The 21,369-nt window shown below is 36.6% G+C and overlaps 1 protein-coding gene across 3 annotated transcripts in view; it reads right to left on the bottom strand.

Moving 5' to 3' along the window:
* Positions 1 to 4,781: 4,781 nt before the first annotated feature.
* The window catches only part of DENND6A (DENN domain containing 6A), a 56,629-nt gene continuing 40,041 nt past the window's right edge, over positions 4,782 to 21,369 (bottom strand). For all 3 annotated transcript variants that reach the window (XM_034658505.1, XM_034658504.1, XM_034658506.1), the window contains 8 exons: positions 12,107 to 12,172; positions 11,937 to 12,001; positions 11,276 to 11,365; positions 9,499 to 9,552; positions 9,284 to 9,393; positions 8,757 to 8,859; positions 7,528 to 7,602; positions 4,782 to 7,061 (listed from right to left, as the gene is read on the bottom strand). In XM_034658505.1, coding sequence (XP_034514396.1) covers positions 6,930 to 7,061; positions 7,528 to 7,602; positions 8,757 to 8,859; positions 9,284 to 9,393; positions 9,499 to 9,552; positions 11,276 to 11,365; positions 11,937 to 12,001; positions 12,107 to 12,172 — 695 coding nt within the window. In that variant the 3' untranslated portion in view covers positions 4,782 to 6,929. The remainder of the gene's footprint in view (positions 7,062 to 7,527; positions 7,603 to 8,756; positions 8,860 to 9,283; positions 9,394 to 9,498; positions 9,553 to 11,275; positions 11,366 to 11,936; positions 12,002 to 12,106; positions 12,173 to 21,369) is intronic.

Consider the following 21,369-nt stretch of genomic DNA (forward strand, 5'->3'; position numbering starts at 1 on the left):
TCTCCTGCTGGAGCCCCTCACTCCCTGAAAAGGTACATGTATACCAAATTTGTCTCCATGCCCTTGCTAGTCAGGAGCACTTCTCAGCTGCTGAGTTGGCCACTTTTTGCAGCAGTGCTCAAACAGCCAGAGACACTGCCAATGAGAGCCTCAGGATGGGCAGCCTCCCTTACCCCTAGCCCTAACCTCCAAACAAGTGCCATTTCAAACAGTAGCTAAATTCATTAGGGCTGCGGCTGTCACCGTGGGATGACTGGCTCTGGGGCTGGGCTTGGGACCGTGTTTGGGAGCCTCATCACTGGCTACACCAGGAACTTTTCTTTGAAGCAACAGCTCTTCTCCTATGCCATTCTGGGCTTTTCCATCTCAGAGGCCATGGGGCTCTTTTACCTGACGGTAGCCTTTTCCATCCTCTTCACCATGTTAAGGAGCCCTCTCCACTGCTCATGGTTCTTTCTCCCATGTCTCATCTGCTCTGTAAATTTTTTCCTATATATCACCAGGCAGGCTGGGGAAAGCGGTTGGCTCAGGGTTCGGCAGAGGGAAGACAAATAAATACTATATTAATAAGAAGTTAAGAAAAGTCAGATCAAAAAAAGAAGTACATTCTATATAATTCCACTTATGTAAACTCTAGAAAATACAAACTAATCAATAGTGACAGAACACAGATTGTGGTTGTTTGAGAAGGGAGGCAGGAAGGAGTGCAGAGGAACATGAGGGAAATTTGAAGGGTGCTGTGTATGTTCCTATCTTGACTGTGGTGACGGCTTTATGGGTGTATTCATTTCTTTAAAAATTTTTAAAGATTTAATTTTTATTTATTTGAGAGAGAGCAAGTGAGACAGAGAAAGAGAGAGAGAGCATGAGCGGGGTGAGGGGCAGAGGGAGAAGCTGAGCAGGGTGCCCGATGTGGGGCTCAATCCCGGGACTCTGGGATCATGACCCAAGTGGAAGGCAGACACTTAACGGACTGAGCCATCCAGGAGCCTCTTATGGGTATATTCAAATCTTAAAATTTATCAAATTGTACATTTTGTCTTCAGTTAATTGTGTGTCAATTATATTTCAATAAAGCTGTTTTTTTAAGAACATAAATTGCTCGGTTCCACCACCAGAGCCTCTGGCTATAAAAATATTTACCCATTTCATTCGATCACAATCATTTTAATAGTTTCCTCCTAAAGTCTAAAAATCTATTCACTTAATGGCAAGTATGAGAATTCTGGAATATAAAGTTACTATTTTTTGAAAGTATCTCATTCATTCTGCAAGTAATTTATGTTACAATGTATTCATACTGGTTAGTACAGAAAAACACGAACAGGAAAAAAATGAAGGATCCATGAAGTTTAACTTTCTAATTGGCTAAACAGAAACGATGACATGATGACAAAGAGAATAGGGAGACAAAAAGAAGCAGAGGAACCTAAGCCTAGTGGTGACACTAGTAAAACGGAATGAGACCTATGATTATTAGACAACAGTAATCTTTTTACTTTTATTATTATTTTTAAGTAGGCTCCATGCCCAGCGCCCAATGCGGGGCTTGAACTCACAATCCTTAGAGCAAGACCTGAGCTGAGATCAAGAGTCAGACACCTGACTGACTGTACCACCCAGGTGCCCCTGACAATAATAATCTTAATTTAAAGAAAGGCACAGCATAGCATTCAAGTAGTGGGTAACAGAGAAAGGCTGGTATTCAAAAGTGCAGAAGTAACCCTGGAGAATAGGATATAGCAGAATTCTCCTGCCATGCTTTATCTATTTCAAACAAACTGGGAAATGTAGTTGGAAAAAAATTCTAGCTCTATTTTATTAATAAGTGCTGATTTCTATTGGTATAATTATAAATACTACAATTCAACAAAGTTGCAGATGGCATATAAGTAATATATCTTGGATATATGGAAGGATATAAAATTGTTTATGATAATTTAGTCATTAATGAATTAACTTACTTTGTTATTTAAATATATATCCATAATTAAAAGTTTGTCTTCTTCAGCTGTTTTTAGAGGACTAATATTAGGAAGTTAGTAATTTTTTCCCCAAGTTATGCTAAAAGGAGGAAGCCAGTAAAATTCAAGTGTGTAAAAACAAATGAACTGGGGCGCCTGGGTGGCACGGCGGTTAAGCGTCTACCTTCAGCTCAGGGCGTGATCCCAGCGTTATGGGATCGAGCCCCACATCAGGCTCCTCTGCTATGAGCCTGCTTCGTCCTCTCCCACTTCCCCCTGCTTGTGTTCCCTCTCTCACTGGCTGTCTCTATTTCTGTCAAATAAATAAATAAAATCTTTAAAACAACAACAACAACAACAAAACAACAAATGAACTGCACAGCAAAGAAAATAGTTGACAAAACCAAAGGGCAACTGACAGAATGGGAGAAGATATTTGCAAATGTCTAATCAGATAAAGGGCTAGTATCCAAAATCTATAAAGAACTTATCAAACTCAACACCCAAAGAAAAAATAAGCCAATCAAGAAATGGGCAGAACACCATCTACAGACATTTCTCCAAAGAAGGCATTCAAATGGCCAACAGACACATGAAAAAATGCTCCACATCACTCACTATCAGGGAAGTACAAATCAAAACCACAATGAGATACCACCTCACACCAGTCAGAATGGCTAAAATTAACAAGTCAGGAAATGACAGATGTTGGCAGGGATGTGGAGAAAGGGGAACCCTTTTACAATGTTGGTGGGAATGCAAGTTGGTGCAGCCACTCTGGAAAACAATACTGTTTTCTCAAAATAAGTTTTCTCAAAAAGTTGAAAATAGAGCCACCCTATGACCCAGCAATTGCACTACTGGGTATTTATCCCAAAGATACAAATGTAGTGATACAAAGGGGCACCCATACCCCAATATTTATAGCAGCAATGTCCACAATAGTAAAACTATGGAAAGAACCCAGATGCCCATCAACAGATGAATGGATAAAGAAGATGTGGTACATATATATACAATGGAACACTACTCAGCCATCAAAAAAAAAATCTTGCCATTTGCAATGACATGGATGGAACTAGAGAGTATTATGCTAAGTAAAAGTCAATCAGAGAAAGACAATTATCATATGATCTCACTCATATATGGAATTTAAGAAACAAAACAGAGGATCATAGGGAAGAGAAGAAAAAATAAAACAAGACAAAATCAGAGAGGGAGACAGACCGTAAGAGACTCTTAATCATAGGAAACAAACTTTGGGTTGCTGGAGGGGTGGGGGAGCGGGGTAACTGGGTGATGGACATTAAGGAGGGCACGTGGTATAATGAGCACTGGGTGTTTTATAAAACTGCTGGAACCAATAATATATGGAGTTAACTGAATTCAAATAAAAACAAAACAAAAAGATAGCCAGTAATATCACTTGAAACATCATCAACAAATACTAAAATTGGTAGATCAAGGAATCAAGATATAAATATATGTTCAGAATTATTAGAATGAACTAAAATAGGAAGAGTTAAAAACATCTTTGGAGTATGCAGTATGGTATTGAGATAGCATATGAAATTAATTTGCTTTTTATGATAGACCTTTTTGTACGTCTTGTTGCTTCAACTCTTGCATATATTATTTTGATACAAATACATATTTTTAAAACGAAACTTACAATTACTTAGAAAAATATAAATTCAAAATACACAGCTCAAAGCAGTATATTATGACAACTGCATAAGTCCTAGCTCTACCCTTAGCAGTCACATAACGTTAGTCAAGATTTTTGACCACTCTGTTCTCAGTTTTCTTACTGTGAAATAGGAATAGAAAAGTGCATGCCTGGGATGCCTGGGTGGCTCAGTTGGTTAAGCATCCAGCTCTTGATTTCAGCTCAGGTCATGATCTCAGGGTCGTGAGATTGAGCCCCACATCAGGCTTTCATGTGGAGTCTGCTTAAGATTCTCTCTCTTCCTCTCCCTTTGTGCCCCTACTCCTGCTCGTGTGTGCACTCTCTCTCTCAAAATAAAATAAAATAAAATTTTTAAAAAGTGCATGCTTTTTAATAGGAATATTGTAAGGATGAAGTCATATATGTAATTATATTGCATAGCATATTGAACTGTACTGTAACAATGTAATAGACTTATTGTTTTGTTCTGAAAAAAATAAAAATAAATGAATTAAGTTATGAGCGAATGAAAACAAAAGGACAGATTTTAACAGAATCTCTTTTAAATGTACTGAAATATTTTATAGTACACTTTTAAGGATATTACCCAGTAACTTCAAAAAGGAGCAACAGCCAATATATTTTATTATCAACGAATAAATTAAAATCCAAAGGATAGTATCATATGCTTTAAAAAAGAGAGAGGAAGAAATAAAAGTAATTTGAGATTTAAAAAAAGGTAAAAAAAAAAAAAAGTAGTAAATAAGGGAGAATCCAAGAATCCAACAACAGCTACATTATTAAGCTAAAACTTAATTTGAGATTTAAAAAAAAGGTAAAAAAAAAAAAGTAGTAAATAAGGGAGAATCCAAGAATCCAACAACAGCTACATTATTAAGCTAAAACTTTTTCATCAGAACATTTCATAAAGTCAATACACTGCCAACTAGGATATGAAATCACTTCACTGATCTGTTATTACACCTGACTGCTTGTTCACATGTTCATAGTAAACAGAAGAAGGTTTTCATTTGAGTTTTTAAAAATAAGATGGGAAGTAAAAGGAAACTCATAATGCACAAGTTTCATTTATTATGCATTTTCTCAAGCACTCCAACCTTACTGAGAAATAACACAAGACATCCAAGTGCTTTAAAATCCAAGGCCTTTAATTCATTTTTCAGTAATGACCATAAATGCCTTCACAAAACCTCCTCTTCACGAAAACAGAAGGCACTAGGCATTACATAACACCCTGAAAGCAGTGATTCCCTCTGATGCTGGTGGAGATAAACATTAAACGGCAGGTTTTAGAGCTTAACAATGTCTCCTCAAAAAAAAAAAAAAAAAAAAGGACAACACTGAAAATCACACAAAAAATTGTTACCAGTCTTTCTCAGATTCCCAATGCAATCTTGAATTAATTTTACAAGTACATAATTTGAAACTAATAGATAAACCAGGTTAAGTATGATATGATTTTCAACATGTGTCAGGCTTTAGTTAAATACAGTAAATATAAACACACTGTTATTATGCTACTTGGCATCCTTTGCTACTCTTTAGCTGTGCAAAATAAACTTGAAATGATACATCCTGTAGTGGTATAATTTAAAAGATCCTTGATATGACACTAACAACTTTCAAATTCTGGTCACAAACTGCATATAAATCGTTAAGATTATTAAAATACCCCTTTTTGAAAAATAATAAGATGACCATTTATACCTAAATAAGGTTTCCCAGAAAGATATGAAATACTTTAGCATATAAAAGTAGTTGCCCCTTTTCCATAAGGACACTGTTGTTTCACAAAATAACTCATATGATCCAAGGCAAATGATTTCTTTCAAATGCCATATTCTCTCTATGACTTTGAGGTATGCTTCAAGAGACTGTATCCATGAGAAAAGGGCACATTTAGGTATAAGACCACAGGTACAAACACAAAGAGGCTTTCTGGGTCAGGAGTGCCCTTAAGAGTTGCATTAGCAGAAAACAAGAGACAGCTTCTGAAGCCATTTCTTTTACAAACACATACAACTAAATTTGGTTGCTGAGAGGGTAATTCAAGACACAGCTATTTACATATGTGCTATGTCATGTGTGGCTATTTTAAATAGTGGCTTCTGGAGGACACTCCTATTCAAACACAAACCAAACAACCTTACTCTACCAAACCACAATCTTCTATTTTTGGCAAGGTAGTACTGTTTAAACAAAACAAAACAGAAACAAAACAACAACAACAACAACAAAAAACTAGCTGTAACAGTGATTTAGGCAAAAGTCCCCACGTCTAACAACAGTAGGGAAAGTGTTCTGAGAAATATTAATTTGGGGGGCAAAAACCCTACCAAACAAGTAATGCAGAAAACTAATCTCATAATCACTTACATGACTATAACATAAATGGTTTATGAATGCCTTTGAAATGAAAATAGTTCAGTTTAAAAAATAGCTGATTATGAGCTTTACAATTAGAATGTCTCTAAAAAACATCCAAGCTAATTAACTTAAACAGGTTCAACTAGTAAATGGTTAGAAGAAATAAACTCTTCCATAATTAATATTAGATACTTTCTTGCCTTTGGAGAAACTGATAAGATTAAACTTGAAATGATATAGAATATAACAAAATGAAACCTACTTGACAACTGGAAACAAAACAAAACACCGGGGCACTACTAATAAACATGATGGGAGGCAAGAAATGTATCTTTAAGCAGTGATTACTCAGAAGAATGCCTTATAAAATTACACAGCATAATTGAGTTAAGAAAAAGCTTCAAGACTAGCAGCTGAGCTTTGTGAAACATGTAGGACAACAGAAGGCACTACAAAAGCATTAATTACTTCTAACTACAGTCGGACAGATCAGTCTTTTCCTTCTTCTTAAGAAGATAGCCAGTGTGAATGTTATTTTTATATCCCCCTGAGTTTTAACATGATTGGGCAAAGCAGCACCAATTTAAAAAAATATCTGCAATGCCAGCACTGCAGTTTGGAATCACTTATACTGATGGCCCCACAGGTCTCTCATAAGAGCACTTTAGAACATGATTAAAAATATAGAAATGCCTTTCAGTGTTTCAGTATTAAAGTGGAACCACCACAGATAACCGTTTTTAAAAATAATGCACTAAAAAGGTCTATTTGTCAGTATAGTCTTTCCACCCTGTAGCTAGCATTCACGGCTATTTTCCACGCTGAGACATCTCCTTTGTGCGTTGGGTTGAAATGTCAGTATGCTTCATGGTGCACAATCCTTTTTGGCTGGAAAATCCTGGCAAACATCATGTCATGCCCGTTTTGAGCAGTATGCCTTGTAGGTCCTCTGGCAATGCTAAGATAATTGCATCGATGTGTGTCCGTAACTTTTCCATAGTGTCAGGTTTCACAGGTAAATGCTCTCGATCAGCCTGCAACTACAGAAGGAACATTTGTAAATATTTAAATTACCCTCTGAGTCTGTATTAATACAGACTAAATGAACAACTTTAATGGTCTAATGATTTGGAAAATTCAAACTTACATTAGAATTTAGAGAAACGGTAAAAAAGCAAAGAACATGCCATTTAAACAATACATTGCTGAGCTCAATAAAAGACTTCTATGTAAATTAATAGATAATACCTATAGGTACCATGTGGTATTAAATATAAGCGACAATGTTTTTTGTAGAGCTCATTAGACTCCCTGTAACTACTTTTAAAATTATCTGGTGTGACTGTGATCTTCTTGAGTGACCAAGTATTTTCAGTCAGTTCTACCATTTACCGACCAATCTCAAGTGCTCTCACTTTAAAAAACTATTTCTGCAACACATCATGAACTGTCACCTCAAATGTGAGGAAAACACCTTCATGGATCTTTGCTGTTTTGGCTACATACCATCTTATTTTTTAGCTTCAATACAAGGTCTACTGTTTCTACTTCTGTGTGTTTCTGAGTCCAGAGAAGTAAGTCCTACAAGAATAAACAAATCCCAAATCAGTAAATACTCAAAATACTTTTCAAACTGCTCTATTTTAACAGGCGAGGCTACTGAGCAGGAAGGATAGGAAGGAAAAGGAGAATAGAGTATGTAACTCAGATACGGCATTCTAGTACAAGAATCATTCACCACATGATAGTCTAACAACATTAATTAGATAATTTTTGGCATTAACTAGAACTGTCTAATAGTTGGAAATAAAACAAAATTTAAGATACTCCTTTCTGAGGTAGTCCTTTTAGATCAATGAAAAAGTTGCACCTCTAAGTACAATACTAACCCCCATCCCTACTAAGTAGTAGGTACTTTAATTTATAAGGAACATTAACTAATAAATTAAGGTAACTGTGAACATGAATATATTACTGGATGTAAACTTTCACATCGACAAACAAGCTTATTTGTGGTTGCCTTCATTGTATTCCTTCTCTCACAACCACAGTCACTGGGAGTTTATGATTAGAAATTTCACTTCAAGGCTAGCCCACCTCAAGCCAAATAAAGATGAGACTATCCTTTATATTTTCACAAGTAGCTCAATTTAAAATAGTCTGGTGACAAATTATAAACAGTCAAAATACAGGGAAAAAATTGTTAATACTGGAAATCTTGATTTGAATCTTGATTCCATCCAGGGGAATGCTAGTAAATATTTAACCGCCAGTTCTCCAGGAAAAGTCTTTGGTTTGTAGCATTTACCAATGTGGTATAATACTCTCACTGTAGCCAATTTTCAAGCTACCAACCTGAGCTCACCGAACACAAAGCTGGGAAGACATGTACACAGTTAGCTCCTCTGCATCCGTGTAAGCGGGTCTCTAGTGCACTGCTGGCTCCATTACTTAGCAATGATGCCATCTGAAGCAAGTCACTTAACTTATAATCCTTAGGGGTATCATCATGCAGATTATAACACACTTACTTTAATGAATCATTGTGGGGATTAAAAGACATTATCCATCTAAAGCACTTACACAGTCCTTGACACACAGCACATGATTCAGAAAAGTTAGGTATTACTATTTACAAAGTAGTAGATATGGGTATAATCTCCCAGCCTCTAAGGGTAATGTTATCTTTATTTTCAATAGTTGTTAATCATCACACAAACACACTGTTTTCTAACCTCTTCACAAAGAGCTTCTAAATGGAGTGCCTCCAATTTCTGGGTCATTTCCTTCCTCCGGGTCTTGAACCAACCATCAAAATTTGGAGATTTTAGAAAATGCCTATAAAAATAAATTTTAAAAAAGCAAATTGATTATGACTTACTTCCTCTCCTCAATAGCTTTCCTACCTATAGCTTGGAGAACCATGTGAAACAATGAAATTTTTATTTATTTATTTGAATTTCTTTAAAAAAATATAAGTTTAAGGCCAGGTTTTTTGTTTTGTTTTTATTATTATTTTTTTGTATTTATTTATTCGACAGAGATAGAGACAGCCAGCGAGGGAGGGAACACAAGCAGGGGAAGTGGGAGAGGACGAAGCAGGCCCATAGCAGAGGAGCCTGATGTGGGGCTCGATCCCAGAATGCCGGGATCACGCCCTGAGCCGAAGGCAGACGTTTAACTGCTGTGCCACCCAGGCGCCCCTGTTTTGTTTTTAAATAAAGCTCTACATATGGGTGAAAAAGAAGAAAAAAAGACCAACCGATAAAGTCCAATCCAGTCGCCTTTTATTCTAGAGGTCAGCTGAGGTCCTGTTTTCTCAAGTGTTTTCATAAATTCTTCTGGAAGGAACTGTCTTAGTTGGGGTGGACTCTAGAAATTAGGACATACTGATTTAAAAATCAGAAATGGATATACTCCCAGAAGTTAATTACAGTATGAGAACTCAAATAAGAATTTAACTGAATACAGTTATACCTTCCATGGAGAGATACTTTTCTGCAAAGGCATCAAGCTTGCCACATATCTTTCCTGAAACCAAGAAAAAATGAATCAAAGTTGGGCATTCTTTTTTTTTTTTAAAGATTTTATTTATTTATTTGAGAGAGAGAGAGAGAGAGAAACACATGCCCATGCAAGGGAAGGGAGGAGGAGAAGAAGAGGGAGAGACAGAATACCAAGCAGACTCTGCGCTGAGCACAGAGCCTGATGCAGGGCCCAATCCCACAACCCTGAGACTACGACCCAAGCCAAAATCAAGAGTCAGACACTCAACCAATTGAGCCACCCAGGTGCCCCAAAGTTAGGCATACCTAGAGAGTCTTCAAAAACATATAAACAGACCCCCTTAAAAGAAATGGGTTTACAAGTTTTTCATCATATGCTCTTTCAATGGACAGCAGCAATGCATCGCTCCCCATAACAGACATAGCAAAATTTAGACTGAATTGAGAAGTCAGATTTTCAGTAAGAATTTAACTAAATCTTAAATAATCCAAAGGACTGCGTATTTTTAGTGATAGTCATTAACCCTACAGGGTGAGTATGTGCCAGGAAATGTACTCAACATTTTATATGCATCATCTCTTTTAATCCTTGCAACCAGCCCATGTGGCCATTATTACTGGAAAAGAGGCTTTGAAAAGCTAAATAGGCTGCCCAAGGTCACATAGCCTGAACCTGAACTCAGGTCTACTTGACTTCAGCCCATGCCCTTAAGCACTACAGTAAAGTTCATTTCAAATCAAACAGATTTAAATGGAACAAAATTAATTAACATCCATAGACCAAGAAAGACTATTTCGCCTCAAAATGTAATAGCAAAGATCTCCAGGTTGCTCCCATATAATATTCATAGATAGATTACATTAATAACTACATGGAATCTTTCTCCAATGCAGTCTGCAGACTAGGACCACATATGGTACTGTCTGATAACTGTGAGGCATCTTCTAGTATTTTAATATGCTATTCTACTGAATTTCATAGAATAACCATATTATCTAGTCATTTATTCCATAAATACTGAGTGCTACCAGATGCCAGACTGAGGAAAAGATAATGAACAAGACAGATAAGGCCCCTGTCATCATGGAGTCACTGGTCTCATGGATATCATATCCAATTGCGCTCAAGAAAATAGTATCAGAGGGACACCTGGTTGGCTCAGTTGGGTAAGTGTCTGACTCTTGATTTCAGGTCATGATCTCAAGGTTGTGAGGTTGAGCCCCGCACCAGGCTCTGCGCTCAGCACAGAGTCTGCTTGAGGTTCTGTCTCTCCCCTGGCTTGTGCTCTCTCTCTCTCTTTCTCAAATAAATAAATAAATAAATAAATAAATAAATAAATAAATAAATAAAATCCTTAAAAAAAGTAGCTTTGGAAAAAACAGGGAAATAATATCAGAGAAAGAAGCTCCAGGTTAACCTTGTTTTAAGGTATAAAAATGGAATAATTATATAATATTTCACAATTATCTCATTTAAGATTCACAGCAACCCTGAAAGATATTTAGGAAAAGTGGAATTAGCCATATTTTACAGATAAAGAAAATGAGGGTCAGGGAGAGGAAGTGACTTGCCAAAGTTACACAGTTAATATTAGAACAGAGTCCAGGTCTCCTGCAAAGGGCTCTATTTTTAATCAACAAACACATGAGCAGGCAAAACACACAACTTAAGGTTTTTGTGAATGGGGAAAACATTCATACATCCTTCAACAAATCATTAAGTTAAACAAATACATATGTTAACTTACTAATGGAATGATGAAGCTTTGTGTCAGTTCCAAAAAATAGCGTCGGAGAATAACACTTTGAGCCTCAGAAGGACGTTTCTGCTGTACACCCTTAAAAGAAAGAGCAATGAAACCTACATTCTAGTGTAAGGGAATATAAAACAATGCATAATTATAGTTTTCAACTGATATGTAAATACATACTTTTACTTGATTAAAAAAAAAAACAAACCTAGAACTCACCTTGAAGTAATTTAATCTGAAGTTTATTGTGCAATATCCTTGAAGAAACCCTTAGAGCAAAACATCTCGTGTTCATCCCACACTTGAAAGTATCAGTTTACAATGAACTGTCTTTACTTCACACTTGCTATATGAGTATTATTTACATTTTCCAAAAAATGCTAACTATCCCCTGTTGGATGCTAAACTACCTCATGGAAGAGTCCATGACTTTTTCACTGTAACTCCCAAGTTTCTAGAAAGACTGGCACTAGTTGGTAGCTGCAGCCCCATATTTCAAGTGCATAATTGTTGCTGCTTAGGCTTCTAATTTTTGTGAAGCTTTGGTTCAAAAGAAAGACCTCATTTCACATTATTGTACATAACGCACATACTGCCTAACTGGATATTGTTTACTTGCACAAGGAAATTTATATTAATAACAGGAGCAAGGAATTACCTTCTGCAATTGTTTTATGATCTCTTCATCTCTACTTAGATATGGCTTATAAGAAGTATAAACTCCTAAGAAGTAAAGAAAATACGGTAAATAGTAAGACCCAAGTACCCGCATAAGTATATATTTAAAAATAAATAAAAATAATAAAATATAATAATAAAAATCAATACCAGGTTTAGAATCCAGAGTCTTTAGGTTCTTCAATTTTTTCACTTTAACCTGCTTAGGAATTTCACCTAAAGGAAATATCATAAAGACTCTTAAAATTATTTGAGTTTTACATATTACAAAACTGGAATTTTATAAGATTGATAATCCACTGTTAATATTACTTAGTCGGGGATCTTGTAGCTAAAGTATTCTTTTTTAAAAATTTTATTTATTTACTAGAGAGAGAGAAAGAGACAGAGAGAGAGAGGGAGAGCAAGTGTGCACAGGTGAAGGGGCAGAAGGAGAGAGAGAATCTCAAGCAGGCTTCATGCCCAGCGCAGAAGCCCAATGCAGGGCTCGATCTCATGAACTGAGCGGAAATCAAAAGTCAGACACTTAGCCGACTGAGCCACCCAGGTGCCCAAAGTGTTTTTCTTAACATCAAACAATATTCAAGAGTTTATTCCTGGTACTTTAAAAACTGGATAAATGCTGGATTATTATAGCATTACAGAAAAAATGTGTGTAAACTATATAAAATGGATATTTGATCTTTCATTACTATCTATCGTTACTTAAAACTTTTCTTTTTGTCACTTAACTTGTAATTTAAAATCTTTGTGCCAAATACATGAAATTGAAAACCTATGTGCCAAATAGTAATAAAATACCCTTGAAGAGTAAATGGAATTGCAAGCAACTCCTATAGTGTTCAAACGTTTTTTTCTGACACTTTCCAAAAATTGTTTCTGCACTGTAGAAACTTGCACTGCCACTAGGTGGTGACACTGTGCGTCACAACCACAGACCTGAGCCATAGATGCAGGTCAGCTGGGAGCAATTTGCACAGCATATGCTGTGGTTCTGGTCTTGGGGTCAAGAGAAGCTACAATCTAAACAACCCTCTAATCAGCAGAAATATGCCTCAAGATAAGCACTTAAAAGTGTCATAAGCACACTAAACAGACTTTTCCTTTTCCTTTCTCTGTCCTCCCTCTCTCTGCCTAAGAGTAAGAGGACCTAAGAGCTAAAAGACAATCTAGAGATTATCTAATTCAAGGCTCTCAATTGACAACACATTTTTGTTTACATTGCTATATACATCTAACTGCTAACTACAGTTATCTCTGGGGGTGGAACTGTAGGAACACAGAGCATTTTCACTTGTAATCTCATATTGTTAAAAAATTTTAAGAGCATGTACTATGATAAAGCAGGTATTTCTGTAAACTCTCTACTTTGAAATAATTTCAATCTTGTAGAAAAGCTGCAGAATAATAAAGATGATACTCTAATTTTATCAACTGCCCCAATAATAACTTTAAACAGACCCTTGTTAAAGAAGTCACTATCATGTACACACAAACTAATATTTTCATTGATTCGGTAAATATTAGTAAATGCAAGATACTGGCAATAAAAAAAATAAAACAACTAGTTCCTGTAGTTCCTAGTTCTCAACTAGTTCAACTAGTTCCTAGTAAGACAAATAGAGATACATGACTATATAGAAGGATACGTGCTGGGATAAAATTATGAACAAGATGCTATATGGAAACACAAGAATGTCTTGGGCAAAGAGGAGTGAAAAAATTATTGAGATTTTCTAAAGGAAGTGATCTGTCAGCAGTCTTATCAGAGAAATAAAAAGGTATCCAGGAAAAAAAGACCTTTTAGGCAGAGTTAAGTCCAGAAGCATGAAGAGCATGTTGCCTAAGGAGTCATACGTAATGGTAAGGAGAGTAATAGCCACCATTTACTCAATCCTTACCTGTGCCAGTCCTGGTCTAAGAATACTGCATGAATAATCGCATTTAATCTTCACAATGAAGTAGGTTTTATCATGTCCATCTCACAGATGAAGGAACTAAGGCATGGGATAAAACTGACCTGGTATGTACCAACACTGGCTCTTTTCTAACATCATCCGCTCTGATTGGTCAATGTCCCATTCAGACAGGTTGTTAGCTCTAGAGAACAACTTGTCCAAGGACACACAGATAACATGCTTGAACCAGGATATGAAACAAGGTGGTCTAACTCCTGAGCCATCACCCTTATCCACTACACTACAAAGGCAGGAATGGAGGGTATGCTAATAGGGGCAAGAGATAAAGCTAAAGAGGTATTCAAAGGTCAGATCAAGAGGAACTATAAAGATGTCCAACATCTCAGTGACTGAGAGACGGAAAGCATGCGCATGGGGGGTTAGTGGATGGGGAGTGAGCTGACAGGATCAAATCTGCATTTAACACACTCACTGACACCAGCGGTGATGGCGTTAGCCACAACCACAGGCCTGAGCCACAGATGGATAGGATTCCTGAGCAGGTCTGCCGGGTTGCACAAAGGAGTTTGAGGTGAAAGAGAAAAGCCCAGAGGATAAAACAGAAGCATTGTGGAGTACTGTTCCTGGGTAGATACAGAACCTGAAGCAAGACGTGTGCAGCAAGGAAAGAGAAGAGAGGGAGCTACTAGAGCTCTGTGGGGGAGATAAAACCAAGAGGCTGTGGGGATAGACTGAGAGAAGAGCAAAGTCCAGAAACACTCAGGTTTCCAGAATTTTTTAAGATATTTTATTTATTTATTTATTTATTTATTTGAGAGAGAGAGAAAGAAAGAAAGGAAAAGCATGTGTGCGCTCAAGCAGGGGGAGGGACACAGGGAGAGAAGGGGAGAGAATCTCAGAATCCCTGATGAGCTCAGATCCCAACTCGGGGCTCGATCTCATAACCCTGAGATCATGACCTGAGTCTAAACCAAGAATGAGACGCTTAACCAAATGAGCCACCCAAGTGCCCCCAGAATGTTTTTGATTCATTAGCTGATAGTTTTTACTTTGTCAATGTATTCTCTCTTTCCATGTACTAATTCTTAGGAGACGTCTCTCATCTTGAATCTTGTGGCTGTGCTTTACAGAGTTCAGAGTAGCTTCTCACCACAAGATCTGTAAAACTTTTGTCCTCTTAGTAAGTACAGAATTAATACATATTTAACTATACAGATACTAAATTCAAGTCTGCTTCTGACTCCAAGAATCCAAATAGCATGTGTAAAACCACAATGGCTTGATTAAGTCTATTTTTGTACTTATTTTCATTTCTTTCTGCTCCAAGTCACAAAAGACTTGGAACTGTTCTAACCACCAATACTGTTTATTAACACATTGTTTTCTGAAATTCACTGTGCAAAAAAGAACCAAGTATCAGAAGGGAGAGGAGTTCGGCAGTAGGTTTCACATATTCTTTATTTTCAATAAGTTCTGGGTAATAATGAAGATAGGCTGCAACCATGCCTGTCTTTTTAAAAATGGAAAAGACAAAAATAAACCCATGCAGCTATTTTCACTCACACAATTCCCCTCTGATTCACTGGACCTCATCAGGTGTAAGATGCATACTGATCTCTAATCTCAATGTATAGCATCATCATTCTTACACTGTAGTATGAATAGATATAAAGAAAATAATCATGAAGATACATTGCCTATTACAAGAAAAAAAATTTTTAATGAATATTTGTCAGATGGCTTTGAAAAAAAAAAAAAAAGTTTCTGCAATGAACCCAAGTCCCATCATTACAGATATTTACTTTAATTAAAAATACTTATTCAGGGGAGCCCGGGTGGCTCAGCTGGTTGAGCGTCTGCCTTCAGCTCAGGTCATGGTCCCAGGGTCCTGGGATTGAGCCCCAGGACAGACTCCCTGCTTAGCGGGGAAGCTGCATCTCCCTTTCCCTCTGCTGCTCCCCCTGCTTGTGCTCTCTCCAACCCCCTCAAAAAAATAAATAAAATCTTTTAAAAAATACTTATTCAATGTCTGTTATGTACAATGCACGTTAGAGAGGGATTTAACATTACTAAACTAATATTCATCACTACTACACCTCTGTATATGGACATTAGAATCTTCCACATTAGGCCAAATATTTTGGTGAAATCACCAAACCCAATTTCTAGTCAGAAATTATCAGTTTATAATTTGATCCAATATACACTAATAGAATTAGTTTCACTTTGAGGAATATGTGTTAAGTACCATCATCTTAACATTACATTTCTCCATTTAATAGAATTTGGGTTAACTAAAACTAGGTATAATCCAGAAGAAATAATCCTTTTATATCAGGAGGAATGATCCCTCTACAGGGTTCAAATTAAATGTATGTTTCTGGTAAAGTTATGAATCTGTTTTGCTGTGCCTTCCCTGCTGGTCCTGCAGAAGATACATTTTCTGCAGTTTTACTGACTCTCTCAGACAGTCCTGAATTTTCAAAAACAGAATCCTAAGGACTGTTGTGTTTCATAACTTGTGCAGCATATGCAGGGGTCCTGGCCTTGAGATCAGTGGGCAGAAAAATGCCCCAAGATATATACCCAGCACTCATAAATTAAAAGATAAATGGATTTTCATGAATATCAAGCCAAAAGCAGAGGCAATAAAAGAAAATACAGATAAACTGGACTTTATCAAAACTTAAAACTTTTGTGCATGAAGGGCACTATCAATGAGAGAATAACGAGATAACTCATGGAATGGGAGGAAATATTTACAAAGCATTTATCTGATAAGGGACTGGAATCCAGAATACATAAAGAACTCTTACATCTCAACAATAACAAAACAACCTGATTAAAAGACAGGCAAAGGACTTGGAAAGATAATTCTCCAAAGAAGTTATTCAGATGGCCAATAAACACATGGAAAGAAGCTCAATATTACTAATCATTAGGGAAATGCAAATCAAAATCACAATAAGATACCACCTCACACCCATTAGAAGGGCTACCATCAAAAAAACACCAAAAAATAACCAGTGTTGGCAAGGATGTGGAGAAATTGATACCCTCATTCACTGTTGGTGGGAATGGAAAATAAAAACAGTATGGCAGTTGCTCAAAAAATTAAACACAAATGGCTACATGGTCCAGCAATCCCACTTTTGCGGATAACATACTCAAAAGAAGTGAAAGCAGGGACTCAAAGAGGTACCCGTATACCCATGTTCACAGAACTATTATTTGCAATAGCTCAAAGGTGGAAACAACCCAAGTGTCCACTGACAAATAAATGGATAAATAAAATGTGGTACATGCATACAACGGCATATTATTAAGTCTTAAAAAGGAAGGAAATTCTGACACGTTACAACATGAATGAACCTTAAGGACATTATGCTAAGAGAAATAAGCCAGTCACAAAAGGACAAGTAAAGTAGAATTCCACTTATATGAAATATCTGAGTAGTCAAATTCATATTGACAGATAGTAGATAGTTGCTAAGGGCTGGGGCGGGGTGAGTGGAGAAAGAAGTGGATGGGAAGTTATTGTTTAATGGGTAAAGAGTTTCAATTTTGCAAGATGAAAAGAGCACTGAGTGGATGGTGGTGATTATAGTGCAACAATGTGAATGCACTTAATGCCACTGAACTGTACACTTAAAAAATGGCTAAGATGGTAAATTCCACGTTATGTGCGTTTTACCGCAATTTTTAAAAAAGATTTTATTTTATTTATTTGTCAGAGAGAGAGCACATGCAGTGGGGAGCAGCAGGCAGAGAGAGAAGCAGACTCCCCACCAAGCAGGGAGCCTGATGTAGGACTTGATGCCAAGACCCTAGGATCATGACCTGAGCCGAAGGCAGATGCTCAACCGACTGAGCCACCCAGGCGCCCCACTACATTTTTTTTTAAAAGGAATGAAATTCTTTTGCATGATACAACATAAATGAACCTTGAAAACAGTGAGATACGCCAGACACCAAAGGGCAAATATTACATGATTCCACTTACATGAATTATGTAGAAGAGTCAGCTTTATAAAAACAGAAATTAGAATAGAAGTTACCAGGGACTGGGGGATGCAATAATTGGGGAGCTATTGTTTAATGGGTTTTGGATTTGGGTGAACTAATTCCAAATTCTTCTGTTTGGGATGACGAAGAAGTTCCAGAACTGGATAGTGATGATGGTTGCACCTTATGAATATACTTAATACCACTGTGTTATTTTTTTTAATTTTTCATTTAAAATTCTATTTAATTAACATATAGTGTATTATTATTTCCAGTGGTAGAATTTAGTGATTCGTCAATTGCATATAACACCCAGTACTCATTACATCAAGTGCCCTCCTTAACGCCCATCACCCAGTTACCCCATCTCTCCACCCACCACCCCCTGGATGAACTAAATCCAAATCCTTCTGTTTGGGATTATGAAGAAGTTCTGGAAATGGACAGTAGGGACGGTTGCACATTATGAATATACTTAATGCCACTGTATTATTTTTAAGTGAGTTAGATACTTAAAACTAGTTAAAATGGTAAATTTCAGGTTATGTACATTTTACCACAATAAAAACAACTTTTAAGATAAGTGGGGAAAAGTATCATAAACACAGTAAACTTAATGAAATTTTGCACTTCTGTTAAGAATTGTGCTCACATAAGACCTGCCAGTCCCAGAAACAGTCAGACACTAAAGTCTTGCCCCAAATCATCAAATCACCCCTGGTGCCTTTGTTCACAACATATTTTCTCCATTAACTGAACAAGGACCAAACTGAAGACACTAACAACCTCTAGCATTCACTCCTCAGTGACCACTAAGAATCTATAAAGCATAATGTTTCCATAGAGCACACCACTGCTTTCCAGCAGAAAAAATGATACCTGATGAAGTGGTCCAAATAAGCTGGTGATGGAAATAATCAGAACACAGCAGCTTGTCTCTAAAGTAGCTGCTTAAAATAAGGTCTAATTAATATTCAATATCTGCCCTTATCCCCACTTTGAAAAAGCAATTCAAGAATTGTCCCCTCCCCTCCCTTGGTCCTAGGCCTTACTTTTAAATGGTAACTTCACTTGCTTGAAGAGGCTTCTCAGAGTAACAAGAATATTAGCTAGCAAGACATTACAAGAAAAGAAACTACAGACTGATATCCTTCATGGATACAGATGCAAAAAGGCTCAACAAAAAATAAAAGCAAATCAAATCTAGCAACATATAAAAAGGATTATATACCATGGCCAAATGGGATTTATCCAAGGAATATAAGGTAGGTTTAACATCCCAAATCCAATTACTATGCCATATTAATAATGGACAAAAACCACATGACAATCACCATAGACACAGAAAAAACATTTAACAAAATTCAACACCAATTCATGATAATCCTTCTCAAAAACTAGAAATAGAAAGGCACTTCCTCAATCTAATGAACGATATCTATGAAAAACCTGTATCTAATAACATCATAATCAGACTTGTATATTGAAAACCACAAGGTCGCTTGGGTGGCTCAGTCAGTTTAGCGTCTGCCTTCGGCTCAGGTCCTGATCCCAGGATCTTGGGATTGAGCCCCGCCATCAGCTCTCTCTCCCTCTGCTGCTCCCCCTGCTTGTACTCTCTCACTCTCTCTCAAATAAAAGAACAAACACCTTTAAAAAGAAAACTACAAAGCATTGCTGAGAAAAATTAAAGAAGACCTAAACAACAGAAGACATCTCAAGTTCCTGGATTAGAAGACACCAAAAAAAACCCCCAAATTTACTGCATATTAAAACAATCCTTATCAAAATCCCAGCTAGCTGCTGCAGAAATTAACAAAGTGATCCTAAAATTTATATGGAAATGCAAAACACCAAAAATAGCCAAAACAATTTTGGAAAAGGACAACATTAGAACACTTACACTTTCTGATTTCTAAACTTATATAAACCTACAGTAATCAAGACATTGCATTAGTATTGATTTTCCACAGAGGTACCAACGAAATTCAATAGAAAAAAAGATAGTCTTCAACAAATAGTGCTAAGGCAACTGAATAGTAACATACAAAAAAGATTGTTTTGGACACTTAACCCACAAAAAATAACTGAAGTGATTCATAGACCTAAATGTAGGTGCCAACATAATAAAACTTTTAGGAGAAAATCTTTGTGACCCTGGGTTGGGCAATGAGTTCTTAGATACAATATCAAAAGGCTAATCTGTAAAAGAAAAAAAAACTGATAAACTAGACTTCATCAAAATTAAACACATTTTTGTAGATATCAGAAGTGAGGGGTGAAGGGCCAGGGAAATGGATGAAAGTGGTCAAAAGGAACAAACTTTTAGTTATAAGATAAATTAAGTACTAGGGATATAATGCAGATACTTGATGACAACCTGATGACTATAGTTAACACTCCTGTATACTATTGTATTTGAAAACTGTTAAGAGAGTAAATCCTAAAAGTTCTCATCACAAGGAAACAACATTATTTTCCTGTTATTTTTCTGGTATCTGCATGAGGTGATAGATACCAACTAAACTTACTATCATTTCACAATATATGTAAGTCCATTATGCTGTACACCCTAAACTTACAGTGCTGTTTGTCAAGTATATCTTAATTAAACTCGGGAGAAAAAAACACTTTTGCACTTCAAAAGATACCATTAAGAACAAAAAAAGAAACCAAATACTGTGAGAAAATATTTGTGAATCATATATCTAAAAACAGACTTGTATCCAAAATACATAAAGATCTCTTACAACTAAATAGTAAGACAAGTAACCTAACTAAAAATTGGCAAAAGATTTCAATCAACATTTCATCCGGGAAGATCTATGAACAACTAACAAGTTGATGAAAAGATGCTCAACATCATAATTCACTAGGGCAGAGCAAATGAAAACCACTACTTCAAACCCACTAAACGGCCATAATGAAAAACACAGGCAGTATCAAATGCTGGCGGCAGGGATGTGAAGAAATAGGAACCCTCATAGACTGCTGGTAAGAATGTAAAATGAGGGGCGCCTGGCTGGCTCAGTCAGAAGAGTGTGCAACTCTTGATCTCGGGGTATGGGTTCAAGCCCCATGCTAGGTATAGAGAATATTATATTAAGTGAAATAAGCCAGTCAGGGAAAGATACCATGTGATTTCACTCATATGTGGAATTTAAGAAACAAAACAAATGAGCATGGGGGAGGAAAAAAGAGAGAGGCAAACCAAGAAACAGACTCTTAACTACAGAGAACCAATTAATGGTCATGGGGCGGGGGGATGGGTGAAATAGGTGATGGGAAAGAAGGAGTGCACTTGTGATGAACACTGGGTGATGTGTAGAAGTGCTGAATCACTCTACTGTACACCTGAAACCAGTAGTACACTGTATCTTACTAGAATTTTAATAAAAACTTAAAAACAAAGTTAAAAAAAAATTTTTTAATGTAAAAATGGTGGGCCACTTTTGAAAACAGTTTGGCACTTTCTTATAAACACACTAC

This window comes from Ailuropoda melanoleuca, chromosome 4, assembly GCF_002007445.2.
Source record: "Ailuropoda melanoleuca isolate Jingjing chromosome 4, ASM200744v2, whole genome shotgun sequence".
NCBI classification, from domain to species: domain Eukaryota; kingdom Metazoa; phylum Chordata; class Mammalia; order Carnivora; family Ursidae; genus Ailuropoda; species Ailuropoda melanoleuca.